General features: G+C 41.4%; 1 protein-coding gene across 5 annotated transcripts in view; it reads left to right on the forward strand.

The window, feature by feature from the left end:
- The window catches only part of TSC2 (TSC complex subunit 2), a 3,048,576-nt gene that overhangs the window by 1,364,790 nt on the left and 1,660,178 nt on the right, over nucleotides 1-23,608 (forward strand). For all 5 annotated transcript variants that reach the window (XM_044089186.1, XM_044089187.1, XM_044089190.1 and 2 more), the window contains exon 23: nucleotides 19,109-19,202. In XM_044089186.1, coding sequence (XP_043945121.1) covers nucleotides 19,109-19,202 — 94 coding nt within the window. The remainder of the gene's footprint in view (nucleotides 1-19,108; nucleotides 19,203-23,608) is intronic.

Raw genomic sequence — 23,608 nt, forward strand, 5'->3', positions numbered from 1 at the left:
GATGGTATCTTAATACAAACAAAAAATGATTGACTTCAACAATTGGCTTAGTTTCTGGTGTCAGTCAAAGGGGATCCAGTATCTGTCAGCCTGGGATGACATGGTCGGCAGGCCTCTATGCGATGCCAGAGATGGTCTTCATCTGTCACACCTGGGATTTTGCTTACTGGCTAAGACTCTTGCCATCTCCATAGTGCCTTTTTAGACAATGTCACGAGAACAAAATTCCTGACATAAAAATACCCTCTAAAAACAACCTCAAGGTTATACTGCTAAACGCTAGGAGTCTAAACCAGAAATTGCACTCATTGGTAGCAGTCCTCACCTTGGAAGATGCTGATATTTGTGCAGTCACTGAGACCTGGTTTAAGGCTGTGGAGAGCACCCCAGCTAATACCAGGTTACATTTCCTTCCACACATTCAGACCACAAACTGAAGGGGTGAGAACTGAGAGGTGGTGTATAAATATCCATTAAAGATAAATACACCTCTAGACTGGTTGAAAAGCACAATTCCCTTGAATTACTTCAGGTGCAGTTGACTGCAGGTAAGACCTCTCTTCAGGTCATTGCCAGCTATAGGACCCTCTCCATGAATCAGGACATCCACTCAACCTGCTTGGATCTACTTGAGTCAATCAAGATACAACCAAACATCCTGGTTTTGGGTGACTTTAATTACCTTTCCATAGACCGGGTAACTTATATGTGTTCTAACTCACTTGCCCAAAGTTTCCTGGACTTTAACTCCAGTGCCCTGGACCAGCTGGTTGACATACCTAAAAGGGGCTCAGACATACTGGACCTGGTGCTCTCCAACGCAGGAGACAGCTGCACCACCCACAGTGTATGGCCATCCCTGCTGAGATTTGACCACAAATCAGTCTGAGTAGAAGTAACTATAACACACAACCCCCCCCCCCCCAGCAACAACTTGTCTGAAAAACTTCTCCAAGGCCAATTACCACCTCTTACGTGATGGCATAAATAGCTTCATAGCTCCTCCCTCCACCGATGGAGCAGAGGCCTCTGCTGACTTATACACCAGTGCTTTATACAAGCACCTGTACAATTGTATTGGCTGTGCTGTACCTGGTAGAACCAAAGCAAGATCTTCAAGGAAAAACAAACTTGCCTGGTGGACAGCTGCCATTAATAGGCTATACAACAGGAGAAAGAAATTGCTGTCTGAGTAGGAAAGAACGGTCTCAAAACTGGAAACACTTCCTCCAAGTGAAGTCCTCCAAAGCTAACTACGTTTCCAAATTGGCTTCCTTAACTAAAGATAACCACAAGACGTTCTTTAGTTATATACATTACCTCAAAGGTAAGGCCCAGATTTGTGCAGAACTCATAGTTAATGGTTCTACATATATAGAACCTGTGGATATAGCAAACTGCTGGCTGACAGGTTTAGTGAAAACTTCACTCCCTTGTCCCTGCCGCATGTACTCCCAAAGCATTCCAAACACCTGTCCCCCCGCCTGGTTTCTCTGAGGAGTGGGTCTTAAATGCCCTCTCCAAGGCAAAAACACAGCCTGTATGGGGCCAGACAACATCCCAGACTGTGATGTTCGTGTTGCACTGCTGCAGTTATTACACTTGGATTATCCTGCCGTCAGGCGGTCCCTCAGTCGGCCAGCGTTCCAAAGTCTTGGTCCGGCGCCGGTTGCTGTCGCTTCTTCCCTGACGTCAGAGCGCCAGGGGTATGTAAGATGCAGCCGACACCATTTTCTTCAGTTTTTCTTGCCGCGCGGTGCCCGTAGCAAAAGCAGTTTGCAAGTGCCGATCGGCCAACTCTTGAGATTTTCATTCTGAATCCAGAACCGAAGTCTTCTACAAAGCTAAGTACCCCATTGGGGAAACTTCTTCTTGCCTCAGACCTATGTCAGTAAAAGTTAATAATTGTATTTCCTGTGGGAAGCAAATACTTCATAAGGATTTCCATTCTTATTGTATCCCATGCCTAGGCCCAGAACACGACATCACAGGTTGTTGGTTTTGTGCTAGGTTTAACAAATGCACTATTAAACGTCAGTTTGATTTTGCCCGACATTATTTTGGCAGAAAATTCAATTACACCATGCCGTCGGAACAACCGACGACCGGGATTCACAAAAAGCGCAAAGACAAGGACAGGCATCCGAGGCCCAAAACTGACGAAGCCTCTTCTAGGCCAGTCGCCGGTTCTCCGGTTTTCAGCAAGGCACCTTCGCAGCCCCTGACTCCCACTTCTTTGGAACCACAGGCCACCTCTGACTCATGGCTGGGCCTTCGGATACACCAGATTTACGGCCCACCGAGACTAACCCTTCAGAGGGATCCGGAGTAGCTGAACAACCCTCAGCTTCAGAGGGTGTTTTCAGACCTACTCAGTTAACCATTAAATCTTCTGCTAAGTCTAAAACCCCTTTAAAAACAAAGAAACAACTCCAACATTGACCAGGACAGGCCTCCATGCCTAAGAAACAGATGCTCAAAATGACCGAAGACTTAATTACTCTGATCAGGGGGTCTCACCCTCATCCTGATAAAAGGCCTAGACAGGATGCAAACTATGACTCATCTGACCAGGTGTCCATCTCTTCAGATTCATCCTCAGGCCAAAGATACTCTTTACCCCCTTATGAGGATTCTGATGCTGAGGAATCAATTCCTTCAGCGCCTCCACCAGAGGACTACTCCTTTGGGGAAACCTTACATACCATGAGGGAGCATTTCCATTGGGAGGGCCAGGATTATTCAGAATCCAAGAAAAGGCTCAGGATTTTCTTTTATTACCTCAACACAGACCCCTTGCTATTCCACCAGTGTTACATATTGTGGATGATGTGTATTCTGAATCCATTTTAAATCCTGATTCTTTACCTCCTGCTCCAGTTAAGCCAGACCGATACTACAGAGTCCCTGACTCTCACTAATGTCTTTATAAAAGCCCTGTTGCTGACCCTGAAACTATTTCCCAGGGTCCCAAAGGGGTAAAGGCCTCTACAGCAAAAAATCCAGTCCCCTCTGGCAGAGATTCCAGAGCATTAGACAGATGGGGGAAGAAAGTATATACATCTGCAACTTTAGCAATGAGGGCCTTAAATTGCCAGTTTCACATGCGTAAATATCAGCAACATTTGATGTCTCACTTGAAACAAAAAATGCTTCCAAATTCAGATCTTCCTAACTATAAGGAAATGCAGGATTTATTGCATGCAGCTGAACAAGTGGGAAAACATACTTTGCAATGTGGTTTTGATTCATTAGAGGCCTCCTGTAGAGCATCAGTTACAGGGTCTGTCATTAGAAGACATGCTTGGTTAAAAGAGCAGACTTTACCAGATCATGTTAAAGCAAAATTATTGGATGCACCTTTGCAGCAGGATATTTTATTTGGAGTTAAGGCAGAAGAGGTATTAAAGAAAATGGAGGATGAGGCAAAATCTATGCAAACGGTGAAGGATTTCTTACAGGTTCAGCCTCCTCGATATAGCAAAAAGTTGGCCAACAAAGAATTGGTCCTTTCCAGTTACAGACAGACCTCAAAGGGGCAGATACAGACGTCCAAGAGGCAGAGGTCAACCACAAGGTTCTTACAGGCTTCGACAATGGGGTGCTTCAACCCAGAAAGAAGGGGAAGACCGGCCTCAACCTTATAAAAAACACCCCCAATGACTTCCCACTACAGATGCCAAACACTTTTCTCTCTTGGCAGCCCCCTTGGGGGGCAAACTGGCACTTTTCTGTCACAATTGGCATATGATCACCAAAGACAAATGAGTTCTCAATATTGTATCTCAAGGTTACAGGTTCCACTTTCACACTCTGCCAAGGTTAAAAGGAATGCCAAATCTGCCACCAAATCAATGGGCAGAGGCTCAAAGGCAAATTACAGCACTCATGGACATGAGAGCTATTCAAAAGGTACCAACACAGGAGCAAGGACAAGGATTTTACTAGACTCTTTCTGGTTCCCAGAAAGGACAAAGCCTGGAGGCCCATTCTGGATCTTTCTTCTCTAAATACTTACCTGGATGTTCCAAAATTCAAAATGTTGACACTACAGCAGCTTCTTCCCATGCTGGGCAAGAAAGCTTGGCTCGTAACTTTGGACCTCAAGGAGGCATACCTGCATGTCCCTATCAGACAAAATTGCAGAAGATACCTCAGATTCTCTTAGCAGGTTCAATGCATTACCAATTGTCTGCACTGCCCTTTGGCTTATCTACTGCGCCCAGGGTCTTTGCAAAATGCCTGGCACCAGTAATTGCATTTTGCAGACAAAAAGGAATTCAAATTTACACATACTTGGACGACTGCCTTATTCAAGCAGAGAGCAAAGACATTTTTCTAAAGCAATCTGGCATTTGTAAAAAGATTGCTAATTTGCCTAGGGTACACAGTAAATGAAAAGAAGTCAAAACTAGTGCCCTCACAAGAGATAATATTCTTGGGTGCCAGCTTAAATACAACGGCCCAGATGGCTTGTCTCACGCCAGACAAGCAAGGACAACTGACTCAATATTTCCAATTGATGGCAACAAAGACCCAACTCCCTGCAAGAAAAATTATGTAGGCCTTGGGTTACATGGCATCTTGCATACTACTAATTCCATATGCCAGACTGCATATGAAGAAACTACAATGGCACCTAAAGAGTGTCTGGTCTCAACACTGTCACAGTTTGGAAACAGTAATACTTCTTATTCCTTGCCTTCAACAGGAGTTTCGATGGTGGGCTCAAGCCTGTCACCTCAACAAGGGACAGCCTTTCACTCAACCCACAGCCAGGCTAACACTGACAACAGATGCTTCGGATTACGCCTGGGGAGCACACATGGCAGAAAAATATTCAGGGCAAGTGGCCCGCAGAACAAAGGCATCTTCACATCAGTCAAAAAGAGATGCTAGCTGTACAAAATGCCCTTATAGCTTTCAAGGACCTTCTGCATCCAGGACAACTACTACTAAAGACAGACAGCACCACAGTTATGTGGTACATAAACAAGCAAGGGGGGCACTCATCCATATCCCCTCTGCAGGCAAGCCATGAGCTTGTGGAACACAGCTCTAACCAATCAAGTTCATCTGCAAGCACAATTCCTGCCAGGAGGGAAAAACACACTGGCAGACGACTTAAGCAGAAACATCATGGATCCGCACGAGTGGAAATTACATCCACAAATATTCAGAATGATAACACAAAAATGGTGGAGCCCGGACATAGATCTGTTTGCATCCCCAGTGAATTGCCAGCTATAGAAATTCTGCACAAGGATTTACAACTCACAAGCATGGAAAGTAGATGCCCTCTCATTCAGCTGGAAAAACCTACAAGTATATGCTTTCCCACCACTACCTCTCCTTTCAAAGGTACTCATAAAAGCTACACAATAAAAGCCAAAGATGATCCTGATTGCCCCAGACTGGCCACGCCAGCATTGGTACCCAATCTTAAAGATCTTAGCACTAGATCCACCATGGATTTTGCCTCAAATCCCACATCTTCTGACAGCAAAACAATCAGATGCTTCACAGCCAGCTCAAGACTTTAAACCTGGCTGCATGGCAGATTCCTTAGTCAAGCAAGCAATATGCCCCTCTCCAAAGCTGTTATGGATGTCATTCTGGAGGCCAGAAGGCCTAGCACCAGGAAGGCCTATTCGGATAAATGGAAGAGATTCTGTGCCTGGAACCAGGCTCGCAGCCTTGACCCTCTTGTCCCAAATGTTCCTCAGATACTATAATACTTAACTGAGGTTCTGGACGAAGGCCTCTCCTTTTCATCCATTAAGATCCACACCTCTGCCATCTGTGCTCATTACAACACAGACCCACCAATTTTTTCTAATAATTTGCTAAAACAGTACCTCAGAGGGGCTAAAAACATAAGACAGCCCCGTAGAGCACCAACTCCAACTTGGGACCTCAACTTCGTCTTGGAAAAATTAACCTTACCTCCTTTTGAGCCAGCTAACTTAGCAGACTTAAAATATGTCTCTTGGAAAACTGCTCTGCTCCTGGCAATAACCTCAGCACAAAGAGTTTCAGAATTACAGGCACTAATGGCAGTGGACCCTTTCATCATTTTCCACCAAGACAGGGTGTCTTTAAGAACAAACCCTACTTTTATGCCAAAGGTGGTATCAAGTGTGGCTCTAAACCAAACTATTCACTTGCTAACTTTTTATCCAAATCCACAGAATAAAGGGGAGAGACTTCTGAATTTCTTTGACATACACAGGCAGTTAGGCTTCTATGTGGACAAAACGAAAGCTTTCAGGAAAAACTGAACAATTGTTTGTACATTTGCTGCAGGAGCACAGGGAAAAGCCATTTCAAAATGGATAGGGCACTGTATACGTTTCTGCTATACACACCATGGGAAAACTGTACATAACAGCATTAGGTCTCATTCCACCAGGGCAACAGCCACTTCAACTGCCTACCTCAGAGGAGTACTTACCAAGGACATTTTGGAAGCAGCAACTTGGAGTTCTGTACATACCTTCACCAAGCATTACCATCTGCCTCTTTACTCTAAATCCAGAGCTGGCTTTGCCACTGCAGTGCTGCAGGGCCTTATAGCTACCCCTAATGCCTTATAGAACCAGCCACCCTATCTCAGCTTTGGGATTCTACCCAAGTGTAATGACTGCAGCAGTGTAACACGATGAACATAGTGCAGTTTTGTACCTACCATAAATGTAGATGTTTGTGTGTATACACTGCTGCAGTCTAGGTTACCTTCCCTCCTTCCCCTCTTTCTTGCTGGTATGTACCTATGCCTTCTACCCTTTGCTACCTATGGGGAGTATTTGCTGGTAACTGAAAGTTTTTGATTGCTTTTCTTATGTATGTTTTATTAGCAATTTACATTGCCTACCTTTTTGAGGGCACCTGACATCTGGGGCAAGAAAAACTGAAGAAAATGGCGTCGGCTGCATCTTGTATACCCCTGACGCTCTGATGTCAGGGAAGAAGTGACAGCAACCGACGCCAGACCAAGACTTTAGAACTCTGGCCGACTGAGGGACCGCCTGACAGCAGGATAACCCAATTGTAATGACTGCAGCAGTGTATACACTCGAACATCTACATTTATGGTAGGTACAAAACTGTACTTTCTACATGGACTGAAACAGGAATTAATATCGCCATTGAGTACACTTTTCAATTACAGCCTAAGCATTGGCTTCTTCCTAGTGGAATAGAAAACCGCTACCATCATTCCTTTGCACAAAGGGGGTGCATCCACAGACCCCAGAAACTTTAGACCCATTAGCCTGACCAGCCTTATCTGCAAGGCCATGGAACGAGTCATCATGGACCTTATTAACAAAGCTATAGAAAATCTCCAAATGTTGAAGCCCACCCAGTTTGGCCTTGCCATGGAGAGATCATGCCTTCTAAACTTGGTGGACTACTGCGAGAGTTACCAAAAGCCTAGATGATCGCAAATCTGTGCATACAGCCTACCGTGACAATATTGTCAGGTGGTTTGCAAACTGGCTCACTGATGGAACTCATTTGGTCAAAATAGGGGACTCCACCTCCTCCGGCAGACCCATAACCATTGGTGCTCCACAGGGATCGGTTCTGGGACTCCTGCTGTTTGGAATCTAGTTCTCCAAAGTGCAGGCTAAAACTAAAGGACTGTGGCTGACAAAGTTTGCTGATGATTGCAAACTGGGAGTGATCATTGAAATTCCTAATGATGTCAGCATCCTGCAAGAAGCTCTTGCGCAGAATAATGACTGGTGTCAAAGTCATGGTCTTAAACTTAATGCAAAAAAATCCATTATAATCCCCTTTGGCAAGGGTGATGATCCTGCAAAACTACCACATCAATAGCAATACCCTAAGCACACAGTCAGTGGTGATAGATCTGGGCACACAAGTTGACAGCAACCTTAACTTCAATCACCATGTCACCACAGTTGTAAGAAAGGCATTTTATATTGCTCATATAAGTAAGGGCATTGCCAACAGAAAAAACAGGGTATAACTCCCCCTGTACTCTTCCCTCATCAGGCCAATAATGGAGTACAATGCTCCATTTTGTGTATGTACCTTTCCAAACACTTGCAACAATTGAAGAGAACACAAACGTTTGTTAAGAAGAAAATTCAGGGTCTTCAAGATCTGTCTTATGTGGACAGACTGAAATCAGTGTCACTTTACTCTGTGTCATAGACTACTCAGAGGTGACCTGTGCCTGGCATGTAGAGCAATGTCTGACCCAGCTTTGATGGAGTGCTACACATTCGCAAGTCAAATGGCACAGGAGTTACTCGCTCAAAGGACCTTAACCCGGTATGTGACATCAACAGAATTTGCTGGATAGAGAGAGTGACTGAGGTTGCACCATCTTTGGAGCAAGCTTCATATTCATGTTAATCAAAGCCCTTCATTGGCCCTATTTAAGTGCAATTTGGACAATTGGGTGGGTAACCGGAAATTCACTCCAGGGGGGTTCACCTCTGTCCGTCTTGGACAGGGCCAATAAGTGCTGATTTTGGTGTCTGCTTGATCCAGACACCCTTGGGAACTAGGTTTGAACTTGGCTAGGCTTGTAAGGGCCCTGGGGCCACACTATAACCCACCTGTAAAAACCTTAGCTGAAGTAGCATGGTTTTCAGATACAGAATTTGGCATTGAAAAAAGTAGTAGTAATTGACATACAGAAAGTATCATTTTTACCCACAGACAGTATAAGTAAAACTATCAGTGGAAATTGTAGTACCTTTTGTGGGCCAAATACTAAGTCCAAAATTTGTTTTTGTGCAGGAGAAATAGAAAGCATATCTTTAACAGTTACAGCAACAGATATAGGACCATTGATATCAGAATGGTGACCACTGTCTGGAAATGCTTCCTTTGAGTCTTCACCACATGTGAGACTTTCTACTAACTTGCATAACAGTTTTTGCAGTGTGGCATTGAGAACATAAGGAACATTGTTCATTTCTAACAGTGACTGCATGGAAATAACATTTGCTGCAAAGATGTGAACATCAGCAGCACTTGATTTCAGTGTTCAGCACAGGATTCTGCTGTGAGTTAGCAAGTGGTTACATGCTGACCAGAAATCATCCTCTCACTCAGAAAGAAGTAAATACAGAAGTTTACCTGGTGTCCTTGTCAAATTTCCCTTTCTGTGTGAATGCCACCTTTGCTCTTCACTAAAAAGAGGCCACAAGCCTAATTGGACTAACCTGGTCACCAAAACTACTTAACATAGACCTTTCTTAATGATAAATGCAGTCACATTCTATAACTGATTTTATTTAATACTGTAACATTTAAGCCCCCAGCATTCATATGCAATGGTATTAATGTTCATACAGGGTATGTACATGCAGAGAAATGGTAGGATTACAGTTTCAGGGTAAATATTTGCCAGGATGATGTCCTTCTTTAAGTCATTGTTACAGTATTCCAGACTGTTGCGTTATCTTGTCAAATAACCTGGACATCGGATGGTGTGGAGGGTAAAGAAAGCCAAAATTTTCCATATAGCTATGTGTGTGACATACAATCTAAGCCCATGTGAGTAAGGGTACATAAGCAGACATTCATAGGTTCATAATATATATAAACATTAAATTCTGCACAGTAACAAATTAGTTCATTTTAGGCTAACTGAACTAATTTGTTACTGTGCAGAATTTAATGTTTATATTTTTATACAGGTTTAAGATTGTTTTAATGTTATTTGTAACAAGGAAATTTGTCTGTACATGAAACTTGGTTATGGTAATTAATTGTAACAGTGTTGAAGGGGTTTTTATTACCAATGTGGTTTTTTGCTTTTAATTGATTCTCCTTAAAGTTCTAATTGATTAATTGGGGAGGGTATATAAAAGGCTAGGTGTTGTGTGCACATTGTTCTGATGAAGTCTCTCTAGTGGAGAGGAAAGTGCTTAACTCGTGTAAAGTAGTTGTCATTCAGATTTGTTTTTCTTCCTGCTGGCTCTTGGATTCATTTTTTTTCTCTACCTTTGTGGAGGTGTGCCACATAGAAGTTTCCTGACTGTTGTGGTGATGTGGTTATCGAAGGTGAGACCACTGTCCACTTGTGTCCCTAAGTCTATCACAATTTCGGTGTTGAGCACAAGTCCTCAGATCATCTCGCTGCCAGTACGAACACAGGTCTCACACTGTTGGTCTGTTCTAAGCATAGTTATTGGTAGTGTTGGCCTTCATTAGTTCAGGTAAGTGCCCCTTTGGGGAACCTTCCTTGTATTTTTTTTCTTCTCATTTGCATTGCTGTTTGTTGTTGCTGTGTTAGATGTCAGCTACGAGGGGAAAGTATAATTGTGACAGACCAATTATAACGCCCTGTTTGGTATGTACCTCTCCAAACACTTGCACCAACTGGAAAGGCCACAGAAATACCTCGCAAAGAGAATCCATGGCCTCCAACACCTGCCTTGTGAGGACAGGCTCAAATCACTATCACTTTGCTCAGAAGTGATCTGTGTCTTGCCTACAAAGCAATATTGGACCCTGCTCTACTAGAGATGCTCCATATCTGTAAGTCTAACTTCTCACGCATTACCCGCTCGATAAGCCTAAATGTAATATGCGACAGCAACAAAACCTGCTGGATAGGTTTGTCTCCCAGAGGCTGCCCTGTCTCTAGAATAGACTTCCCATACATGTCAAGCAGAGTACCTCGCTGACCCTCTTCAAGTGCAACCTTGATGAGTGGATAGGAAATCACAAATTTGTTCCAGGGGTTCCACATTTGTCCCTCACTGACACGGGTGACAGGTGCTGACTGAGGTTTCCCTTTTGGGGATAAACTCTTGTTAGGCTTGTAAGAGCCCCAGGGTCATTAGCCTAGTAACTTCCTATGATCTTCACTCCCAGTTACTTCTTTGCATAGGTACAGAATACAACTATAAAAAATATACTACTTGTCGGTCCTTTGTCCCAAGGACTTTAAGAATGTGACTTTGTCAACTCCTGCTTGAAAACTGTGCTCCTTAAGCTCCTTGTTCAAGCAAAGATGGTGGACCCCGCTAACCCTGATGTCGCGACTGTACAAAAGAAAGTTTAGTGTTTATAAGTGGTCTCAGTCTGCTTACTTTAACAGCATATAACCTAAGAGAGAGCTAAAAGCTGAGTATGAACTTAAAATAACCACTAATGTAAAAAAAAAAAAAAAAAAAGGCAATTTTTTTTCTTTGTCTGGAAATTGAGCCAACACCAAACAGTGTTGAGAACTGGACTACAATAATGCTAAACTCTCTGACCCAAAGAAAATAGTTAATATCCTAGCTAACAAATTTAGTGCAAATTTTACTCCACCCACAGTTAGAGCTATCCCACGTTCCACAATTCCAGCCACCCCCTTTAATTACTATGGAACAAATTCTCTCAACCATTTCAAAACCTAAGAATATGTTATCCATTGGCTCTGACAACATACCAGGTTGCCTGATTATCAGTGCCAAATATGGCCTTTCTGAACCCCTACTTAAACACTCTGATCTAAGCGTCTCCATTGGTTACATTCCTGAAACTTGGAAAATGGCTATTGTGATGCTATTGCACAAGGGCGGCTTAACTACAGACCTATTAGTCTCACTAGCCTCATATGTAAAGCTGCTTGACTGCATTATCTCAGACTTCATTAATATGGACTTTCTTTAATTTAGTTTTATCAAAAGAAGGTCCTGCCTCTCACTTTCTCAATAATCTTTTTGAAAAGGTAACTGAAGCAGCGGATAGTGGTTATGAAATGCATACAAAATGTCTAGACCTTGCTAAGGCATTTGACACTATTCTCCATGCAAGCATTATTGGTAGACTTGTTGGTATCTGTATAAATCCTAATGTTGTGCAGTAGGTTCTGTCAGACAACCAACTGGGTATCAATGTGGTTAGAGTAGCAGGTACCACTTCTGAAAATGAAAGTTATTAGTGGTGTACCACAGGGCTCATCTTTGGGCCCTCTCCTAATTGGAATATGTTTCTAAGACTTTCAGGCCAGCACTTCTGGTCTATGGTTAACTAAGTTTGCAGATAACTGTAAATTGGGTGGTGGTATTCAATCTTCAAATGGCTCATAATTGCTGCAACATCGCATAGACCATTTTAATAATTAGTGCAAGGGCAGTGGTTTCAAATTAAATGTTAAAAAAAAAGAAAAAAAAGAAGCATAGTTCATTTTGGTAAGTAGAACAGTTTCATGTACCGTATAGGAGAATCACCCCTCGAATCAGACACTGTTGTAAGGGATCTGGGTACTGTTGTTAACTCATTTGACCATTATGTCTCCATAGTAGTACAGAAAGCCTTTTATCTGGCCAATCTAATTTCTAAAGGCATCTCCACTATTTTCAAAGAATTCTTGAGTCCCCTTTACTCATATCATATCAGACCCATTATTGAGTATAACACACCTTTTGGCTTGTTTTTATGTAAACATATAACATAACTTGAGAGATCTCAGAGATTCTCAACTTAAAAGATCAGTGGAATAAAAAATCTTAGTTATCAGGAGAGACTGTCCGCCATTTCTCTGTACTCAGTCTCTTACAGACTCCTCCATGGAAATCTGTCTAGCCTTTCATGCCATGAAAGATCCACTTTTATTTAATCTTATATTCCTTTGCAAAACTAATGATACATCATATACTCTGTTAAAGGAACTAAACCTTCATCAGCAGGTAAATAAGACAAGTTGGCATGATAGTTGTATCCCTCATCTCTTGGACAAACTTCCACTACATGTCAAGCAGAGTAGCACCCTTGCCACCTTCAAGGTAAACCTAGGTAACTGGATGGGCATCCTGAAATTCTGTCCTAGTTTATCTTGTTTTGCCATCCTTGAGGCTACAGGAGAATTTTGAAAAGGTTTTTTTGGCTAGACTTGAAATTCATCTGCAGCTTAATTGCCTTAGCACTTATCTATGAACCTGTGGGGTCTAGGCCTGATACCATGACTGCTCATTCAGACTCAGATGTACTCGCAGAAGTTTTGGAACCTGTGGTGTGCCTGATGCCTACTCAGATGACCTCTACTGTGACCCCACCTGAGGCCGGTATGGTGTCACACATATGAAACAACATACAAACTTCAAATGCCATACTGGTGTCAGAAGTTTGAATGTCCAAAATGAAAGCTACCGATGGTGAGGAAGGGGAAACCTGCTTAATAATTTCCAAAGGACCCAAAGGCCTACGGCTGAGCCTCGTAAGAAAGGAAATTCCAGAGTTATTCAGGATCTTCAGTGGCTGAAGCTTACTCTTTAGTCAAAGGGGATGCCATTCCTAGGAAGAAGTGTTTCCTCTCCTCAGGTGCACATGCAAAATGAGTGGATGGATTTTTCACCGGGGCCTGTTTAAGGCCATAATGGCACTCGTGCCACCGTCCATTGCAGGGCCTACTCCTACTACTGTTTGTTCTACCAATCCCCAAAAGAGATGCTTAGAGACTTTAATTGAGGTGAAGAGGCTGAATCAGACTCTGAACACTCCATGGCCTACTCCTCCACTTCTGATGAAGATTCCCTTTCTCCATACTCTGGTGTTGAAGACTCATTTAAAAAAATGGTGAAGCATTTTGAATGGGAATCGAAGCAGATTTTTGAAGTTTAGCAGAGATACTATAATGTCTTAGAAGTAGGCACCCCTGCTCCTGTACCTCTGCCCCCCCTGTTCTGGAAGCTTTCCTTGATGCTTTTGCATCTGCTTTTACTGCACCTGATTTTCAGCTACCAGCTCCTAAAAGGTCTGCTATATTTTGCAAAGTATCTGAAGACTTGAAATTTCTGTACAAAAACCCTGTGGTAGACCCTTTTTGCCTTTCCCATGTCTACAGACAAGCCCTCTAAGTTACTGTCTACTGACAGTGCTCTTCCTTCAGATAAAGACAGCAGGGCAGTACACAGACTGGGGGAAAAGGTTTATACATCCTTCACTCTTGCCTTTAGAGCTATGAATTATCAGGCCCAAATGACTAAATAACTTACTGTCTATTCTAGGCAGTTTAACTACTGTCCTCCCATGAAGAACTAGGTAGTAAACAACTGGCCTCATCTGTAATGCCTAAGGCTTTCCATGTGGCTATGCAAAGCATAAAATGCAGCTGTGATGCAGTGGAAGCTTCCTCCAGAGCAGCTGATACAGGTTCTGTGGTCAGGTGATATGCATGGTTATGTTCTTAGCCCCACTTTGATTCTCCCTTAAACAATGACCTTGTGTTTGGTCCAGATGCTGCTAATCTTTTCAAACAATTACAAGAGCTAGGTAAAATGATGAAGGACTGAAGACAGATATTTAACACTTCTGTGCCCATATACCAAAGGAACTTCCCTGCAAAATCCCCTTCATTCGCCTGCAGGGAATTTAGGCCTTATTATAAGGCCAAAAAATGCCTAGGAAAAGATTCCACGATGAACCTGAGGGAGAAGCTAGATATGGGAAGTCTGTCCACTCAGACAAGTCTGCCTGACTCTACCCTGCATCACCTCCTCAGTCCCTTGATCCATCCTTAGCCCTATCCAAAATGTTCATCTCATCCCTAAAAAAACTGGCTTCTCATCACTTCACGCTAATGAATTCTTTCCATCATTTAGAACCAATGCAAAATAACTTGGAAAGAAGTTCCTCCATTCAGTTGTATCCCTCCTTCTCCTCACAATCCGATATAGTTGCACTTTATCATTCAAGCTTTGCTTGCGCAAGGCACAGTAGAATCAGTGCCTCCACAATATGTGGGAAAAGGGTTCTATTCAGGACTATTGCCCTTTTCAAGAAAAGGAGGAGCCTGGAGATGTATACTGTATCTCTTCACCCTCAACACTTTTCTCTGTCCCATCTTTCAAGATGTCCCTACGAACTGTAGTCCCATTCATTCTTCCGCAAGAATTCTTGGTGTCTTTGGACTTTTAGGATGCCTATCTCTACATTCCTATTCACCCTGCTTACAGGAAATTTTTGAGGTTTTCTACTTGCTCATCATACTTTGTTCTATGCCTTGCCTTTTGGACTTTCTACAGCCCCCCAGAGTTTTCACAAAGTGTCACACTCCAGTAGTAGCTTACTGCAGAGTACAAGGAATCCATATATTTCTTTATTTGGATGACATGTTAATGCAGGCAACTTCTCAGCAGATATTCTTAACTCATCTCAACTTCACCTTGTCCTTACATCAGGACCTGGGGTTGACAATCTGTCTACAAAAGTCTGCAGCGAAACCAACCCAAGAACTAGTTTTCTTGGAATGTGGACTAGACACCAAGTGCACACAAGCTTTCCTTCCACCAGGCGAAATACAGAGCCTCACCTGTTACTTCCTCTTCAGTTTTGTACTGCAGGGGTGTACCTCGGAACACTGGGGTTCATAGCAGCAACCATACCTACACATTGTTCCCTTTACCAGGTTCTGTCTATTTTAATTTCTACAAATCTTTTGGGTTTCTAATACCATGATGGGAATGGACCCCATTCCGAAGTAAAAGTATGATTAAAGTTCATGAAATTATATTGTTTCAGCCTTTGATGTCAGCCAGAAGTGCTCTTTTCAGCACCCGCAATGTGCCCTGTAATGACTCCTGCAATTCATACAGTTGCATGCATCAGTAACATGGCTAAGTATGATTGTTTCCTTTTCCATATGAGGAGGAGGTAGTATATTCTGAAATCCACCTGGTTGCAACATTTCCATCCCCTAGACACCCAGATTCCCCTATTGCCTTGCCTAAAGAATGAAACCCTTTCATGGATATCACAGATAAATCTGAGCCTGGGGTCTACCTTCAGACACCACAGCTGGAACTGCATACAGGTTCATCAGACGATGCTTAGCGGCTTGGATGGGCAACCTGAGACTAAGTGAATCTAAGTTCAGAACACGCAGGGCTGAAGGAGATGAGAGTACTAACAGGCCCTACAGATCTTCTCCCATTCTTGGAAACCAGGCCCCTTACGTGTGTTCACAGACGACACTACACTCATGTGATATGTAAACAAGCAAGGGGACACCATATCTTATCAATGTGCAGATTGGCTCTTTTGGCGTGGGAGCAGGCCACCAAAGCAAACCTCTCACTCAAGTGATTTACATTCTCTCACAGGGCTATGTCCTTGCAGACTTTCTAAGCAGATCAAGGGAAGATCTCCATGAATAGATGCTGAATAGGGAAATCTTCATAGACATCCTCCATAATTGGGGTGCTACAGATAGATCTATGTGCCTCCAACGACAGCAAATGTGTTCCACTCATTTGCAACAGGACCTACTGTCCTCAAGCTTTTAAAATGAATGCATTGTCCTTTCTTTGGCAAGGGAGGTTCTTATTCCCTCCACTTCCTCTTCTCCCCATGGTCTAATAAGGATCCAAAGAGAATACCCAAAGATCTTGCTGGTGACTCCATATTGGCCAAGGCAGCATTGGCTTCCTCTTATCCTCCTCCTAGCCAAGGGCCATCACCACGGGCTACCTTCCAAAATGGATGTGCTCAAACAGAAGGGTTCATTACTTCATACTAATCAGTCATCCCTCAACCTAACATTATAGATGAATCATTTTCTGATCCCTTTTAGACACCCAATTTATTTGTGTTAACTGTTGAAGTCTGGCTTAGCGTATTCATCTGTTAAAGGCACACATTTCAGCTGTATCTGTTTGCTCCTGTTCTGGCCAGATTAGAGGTAAATTCAGTTCTTAAAAGGTGTACTACACTTAATAAATCCCCAAGGAAAGCTTTCCCACTTGTCTGAGACTTCAATTTTGTGCTGCAAGAAATTCATTGTTTTTCCTTTTGTAACAGCATCTGCCTCTCTCAAATTTTGTACTTTGAAAGCCATTCTTCTGGTAGCTCTAACCTCAGCCAGACAAGTTTCCAAACTACAGGCCCTTATAGTAATGCTTCCCTTCCTTATTTTTCACAAGGATTGTGTGTCTTTGAGGGACACTTCCTCCTTTATGCCTAAAATAGTAAATGAACTCTGTTGTACCATAAATCTTCCCAACTTCTTCTATAATCCACAAAATAAGGGAGAACAGATTCAATATTTTCTTTGTGTAGACAACTCAGATTTTACCTGGATAAGACTAAAGATATTTGCAAGTCCGGCCAACTTTTGTCTTTACAGGAGTCTAAGCAAACTATTGCTAATTTGATTTCTACATTCATTACATTTTTGCTAGTCTCAGAAAGGCAAATCCTTACCCTCTCCAGCAAAGGTACATTCTGCTAGAGCAGTGGCCTCATCTGGAGCATTTTACAAGGAGATTCATTCTAGAACAATACTAGAAGCAGCTACTTAGTCTTCTGTGCATACCTTCACCAAACATTACAGAGTGGATCCCTTCTGTAAATCCAGAGCTGTCTTCTCCAAGTCAGTCCTCTTTAGGCTACCAGAAAATTCTGCTGTTTCTCATCCAACTGCTGTACTCCATAAGCTTTGGGAATTGCTCAACAGTTTGGAATACTGTAACAGTAATCGAAGGAAGGACACAATTGTTTAAGAACTTATAACAGTACCTTTCCTGCAGATCACTCTTGCTGTATCTTTCCTACTCTACCCTTCCCCCTTTTCTGTTTCTTCCTTTTCTTTATGGACCAAGGAGGATCACTGTCTTTTTGCCTGTCCTCTCTTAACTGGCTAATTTATTTTATTTCTCCGGCTACTACAGGCTTACTAGCTTGGAGATCATGTGAGGATTTACACTTGCCTGCTTGTGTACCCTTATGCCTGTGGGCTTACATCAGATGCATGCTCTAAGGAAGGTTTTCACTTTGGTACCCTGGCCCGATACCCAGGTTATTTGGCGAGATAACCCAACAGTGTGGGATATTGCAACAGTGATTAGTAGGACATCTACCGGCATGGTAACCTCTAGCACAACAGTGCTTTCTCTACATAACGCCACAGAAAGCTGAACATGTGCAAGTGCTCATCACTTTACCTACCTTTGATTAAGTATATGATTCTTGAATTTTGTCCCTCAAAATTCTTTAAAATATGATTTTTCTTTCATTCATTAATTTATTCATGTGTATATAAGCTGGGTGGTAGTTGGATGACCTGTTTCATCTGTTACCCCTTCCAGAGACACAAAACAGTGAAATAAATATGCAGCTGCTTTAACAGTTTAATGAGACATTGCCAAAAAGGTTTGATATATAGAGTGCAGTGGTAACGAGCAATTAGATACTTTGCATGCATGTGTTGCACTCTGGCAGTTAGTATGATGGATTAAGGCTATAAGCTGTTAATAAGTTACTACTTGGGGTACAGGGCTTGATTTCTCAGTATTCCTTTGCCTAACTGTGGGACCGTGAGCAAGTCACTTAGACAGTGCTTGGGGACAATTGGGTATTAGGGCTGTGCTGCATAATGGTCTCCCAGACTGCATGCTTAGTAACAGTCTATGAAGCTATGTATATTTAATAAGCATAATCTTAAAACAAAGAACAAATTGATGAGAGTCTCAGCATGCATATAGTTGTGCACATTAGATTCAAAACTAATCAGCATAAACATATGACATAAACATTTAGAATAAATTAGCACATAAAATATATACATGACTGATATATTTATCATTGTGTTCTTTTTATCCTGATTGATAAGTACATGTTTTTATTGCAACGGTATTGATTTTGTGGCTAAGTGAAGATTTTTGTTAAAGCATTCAAGGTTTCTCAGGCCTAGCTGGCCTTAATACCTGTTAAGGAGTTTGAAGGTGCTGTAGACATGTCTTCAGTCCATTATTCTTCCCTTCTAATTCCTATATCGCGCAGGTTTTATTTGTCAGGCATAGTTATATTCTAACACTGTGCTATTCCATACAGTTAAAGCTCCATAGATAGCAGAACCTCACTTCACCACAAGTCTGACTTATCAAATCCCAGGTGCTTACTCTATCCCTTCAACAGCTGTCTATAACTGGCCAACATTGCAAATGTAATGATAAACAGTGTCAGTTTTCAGTGAGTAAGCTGCATGTGTTTGAAATCTGCTTTTGACTACAGGTGCTATGTTGCTCTTACCTTTTTCAGTGGAGGCTTGTATCTTGATTGTTCATAAAAAATATAATTTTATCATAATCAAATAACCTAACCATTTACCTTTAAACTTTTTTTTCCCTAGCTCTGGTCCGACTGCCTCATCTTTATGCTAACTTTGTGGCTGAACATTACGTCAGTGTTTTTGCCATTTCCCTTCCTTACACCAATCCATTCAAGTAAGTGTGACTAGGTGGAAATATGTCAGTCTCTCTCTCTCTTTTTTTTTTTTTAATCCCCAGGTTCCCAGGGTATATGTTGTCATTTCTTTGCCTTTTTTTGTCTTCTTTCGTAGTTGGTTAACTTAATTATTTTGCCATTGACGTTGAGACTAGTGTGTCTGGTGTGCAATTTCAGGACATGTATGCCATCACTGATTACTAGCAGTTATTTGCATTACACTTGCATGTGCTGAGTTAGATGCTTATTACTTCTAAGCTGAGACTACATTTTTTCCGACCTTTACTAATGCCCATATTAAGCTGCAGTGTGTAGGTTTGCTTTACAGCAGTGCCATTTAAAGTACACTGAGGAAAGAGGAAGTCTCCTGCATATCTTTGTTGGAGGGTGAATATTTTCTGGCTGGTAAGTAGAGAAAAGACTGATACTCCGTAAGTCTGTACAGGAGTGCTGATCAAGGAGAATACATGTTGTAGGGGTTCTAAAATTGCATTGGTGTGACATTCATAAAGCATGGAGTTGTCATCTTTGAGACTGCTGAAACACCAGAAAAATGGCCACTGTCACCCCCCCCCCCCCTTACACAAGGGAGATCCCTCTACAGATCCAAATAATTATAGGCCCATCAACCTCACTAATATTATATTTAAATCTGTGGAAAGTATCATAGCAGAATTTAACTATGCAGACCTAGACAGCTTTAACTGATCTAGACCCAAATCAGTTTGGTTTTGTGAAGGATGAGTCCTGTCTTCTGAATTTGGTAAACTTCTTTGAAGAGTTTACAGAGAATGAGGACAGTAGTCACTCAATGCATACTGCTTAAGTTGGTCAAGGTTTTGACACCATTCCCAGTGTTGATACTATTGAAAAATTAGACAAACCCTGTGTTGTCCACTGAAAGTTGCTGGTATCCTCTCTGAACATAAAGTGTAGTAGTTGTTGGGATATAAAAGAGATCCATGCTGGGCCCTATCCTGTTTGGTTTTTATTTTGCAGATATCCAAGCCAATATCCTAGAAGTGTGGTGGAACAAGTTTGATGACTGTGAGCCGGACACTGGTGGACCAAAAATGGACTCTGAATAAAAAAGTGCAATACAGTACCCACTGTACTTTTCCCTTTTCAGGCATTGAATAATGTCCCCTTTGGTATGTACAAATCCAGGCATATCACTGAACTGGAAAACCCCAAAGATTTCTAATTATATTAAAGGCTTTAAATCTTTCAACTTTACTGATAGATTAGCACACTTTTCCTTATAATCAGTAGTGTACTGTCTGCTTTGAGGTTATGTACATCTTGCTTTTCAAGCTGTGAAAGACACCGTCTTAAGCTCCTATTTATTTGCAAAACCAGTGGATCTACAAACATCTTCATTAGACACCTGAATGTACACCAGCAAATAAACAAGAAAGTTAGGTTTTTAAGTCTGTGTATTCCCAATCACTCCAGGTAAAGCAAAGTAATACATTAGTTAAGTTAAGGTTAGTCTTGATGACTGGATGGATGCAAATTTGCACCTGTGTTGTGTACGACCGTAACAAATTTGGGAGGTGAGCACTATTATAGTCTTGAAAAGGGAGGAAAACTTTTTAAGTTGAAAAGGGGGAAAACTTTTAAATGTGTCTACTTAAAGGTGTTTTATGCCTGTATGATCTCCTTGATTGCTCAGCTAGTATTGTTCCTGTGTTCATTATCCAGTAGTAGAAGGACAAAGTAGTGCTATGCTGTAGAATTAAGCACCTCCTTTGATGAATTTTGTGGTTGGATTCATCCTTTTCACCAGTCAGAATTCAGCTTTTATTTGGACACTTTCATGCTCGGAGGATTATGCAGACAGTGACGTTTTTCGACCACACACAGGCACTCATTCCTAACCTTCAATACTTTTTTTTTTTTTTTTTGCCCATTGCACATCTTGGATCTTAATCCTTGATGGTAGTAAAACTTTCTGCATTCTTTTCCACTTTTCTTCAGAGTTCTTTGTGGCAGTTGAAAGTCACTCAGTTGCTATATCAGATAATGAAAAGAAGCCTGTAACTGAACTAGTGAGAAAGCATTTTGTGCCTTGAGATTGAAGCTAGAAATTGATTAATGGAAACTTGGTTTGTAGGACTGGTCAAGGCGTAACCTTCATGTAGGGACGTCAGTATTTTATGTGGCTTTTCTTTTGTAAGACTTGCCTTCAGTTAATGGAGGCCTGAGTTCATTCCAGTCTCCCCATTGTGAAAGAGGTAGGTCTCCAATTCAAACTGTGTGGTGTGCTTCGGGATGTTTATACCATCTGTCTTCATTTTGATCAAATTGGGCATGGAGCAGTCTGGAATAATGTTAAAGAATAGCAACTTGAATAACAGATTGATTAAATTTGAGGTGGAAGATTACTTCTCCTGGCATCCCATTCCTGTCAACATAGCCAGTCTGGGTGGTTATCCACAGTTGTCGAGGGTCTGCTCAGTGGACCTCTGACACAACTTACGAGTTATGCATCAGATTTTTGATTGACCGAAGTCATGGTAGCATACTTATTCCATTAGTGACTTTAATTTGTGATGTCAGACCCATTAAAGGCATCTCATATGATTACCTTCCTTTGCCTGACATTTAGTTTGTGCCTGAGTCATGCTCATGCTTTTACAAGTCATATTGTTGGGTAGTTGGGCAATGTGTGAAGCCTAAGGGTTTTGAGACCATTGTTACTTTTTTGAGCAAGAACATTGAGCCCTAACATTCCTCATGTCTGTCCTCGGATAATCTGTTAACTGTAGATTCATCAGGTTTCAAGAACTGAGCACCTTGCATTGGTATCTAAATCACGTTAGCCTTCCCCACCCATGGATGGCCACTCCCTCCCCCTAATAGATCCAGGCTTTTAACACCTTTTTTTTTTTTTTTTTTTTTTTTTTTTTTTTTTTTTTTTTTTTAAGTATATCATAAGACTTTGGCACACATACATTAAAGTCCAAGCTATAAACCAATTTGTTCTTCCTTTTCTAACTTAGTTTTGTGGTGATTGACTGGCCCCAAAAGGTATGGGTGTAGCTGGACAGGAAAACAAAACAAAATACTTAATGCATATCAAATGATTAAGTAAAAGTAAGTATATACCAAAATATATATCATTCATTCTGAAGGAGGTATGGACCTCCTCGAAATTCTTGCATATAAGGTTCTGCAGTCATAGGACTGCGTACATATCTGCTGACCTCATCAGATCCAAACATAGTGAAAGTTCTGAAACATGAAGAGAACGAATGTAAGATTACTTCCCTGCGTAGTTTAGCATAAGCATATTGGCATGACATGAGAAACCAATCCAGAAGTAGACAAAAATCAGGCAGCAACTGAATGTGCCAGAAAACAAAAAAGAATATAAGAGGAATCAGATGAGAAGGCAAGATATGTGGGGAAGGCATAAATATAGTTGCAAGTGCGGAAACTCCTTGAACAGAAGACAAAAAAAGTTGGAATAAACACTGCTGGGTATTATTGAATAAAACACATTTATTTATCCAGTAAATGCTTTTGTGTCCTTACAAGATGCTTCATCAGACATTCACCAGAATAATTATTCAATTAACAATTAAATACCATCAATTCAATGATGCCCACCGACGTAACATTTATAAGCATATCATGTGATTTTAGACATAGCACTTTATTTGAACTGCCAACAGCATTATTGATTTTAAATATTAAATGTTTCTGAAGTTGCATCAAGTTTAAGGACATATTTAGTAAATGTTTATACAGAAGCATATTTATTTGATACCTGGCCATGTTTGTTCCAACTTTGCTTCTTTTTTTTATACATTGAGTGATTGAGCGGAACTTTATCCTCTTGGGATTTCTGTTTTTCATAACTCCTGGAACAACCTCATGTTGCTCAGGATCTTACTCCGGATTGGTTAAGGAAAGGTGAATTTAAACCAAAAGATGAAAGGTTAATATTAGTGGCCCATACACATTGGTTTACAAAGTCCATTGAACATGTCGAAGAAACCGAGAAATGCAGTTTTTTTAAAACAGAATTGGAAACAGTTGTACATCTTACTGCTGAGTGTGATACACTAATGACAGAAGGCCTGTATACTGAAAGGCATAATAATGTGGCAAGAATTGTTGCATTTTGGATTATTGAAGTATATGAAGCATTGGAAACATGAGCCACAAAGCATTATAGAGAATGATGATGTTTATACCACATGGGATCACCTATTACCAACAATTTAAAAAAGAGATGCGAGGGAAACCGGATATAGTAGTCCATGAAAAAGACAGAAGTAGCATTGATCATTGTAATCAATGGGTGTAGCAGTTTGTCTTGCATAGCAAGAGATACAAGGTCATAAAATGACAGGATTTACAGGCAGAAGTGAGGGTAATGTGGAAGAATGATGCA

The sequence above is a fragment of the Protopterus annectens genome, chromosome 12.part0 (assembly GCF_019279795.1).
Source record: "Protopterus annectens isolate FY-2018-M chromosome 12.part0, PAN1.0, whole genome shotgun sequence".
Taxonomy (NCBI): domain Eukaryota; kingdom Metazoa; phylum Chordata; order Ceratodontiformes; family Protopteridae; genus Protopterus; species Protopterus annectens.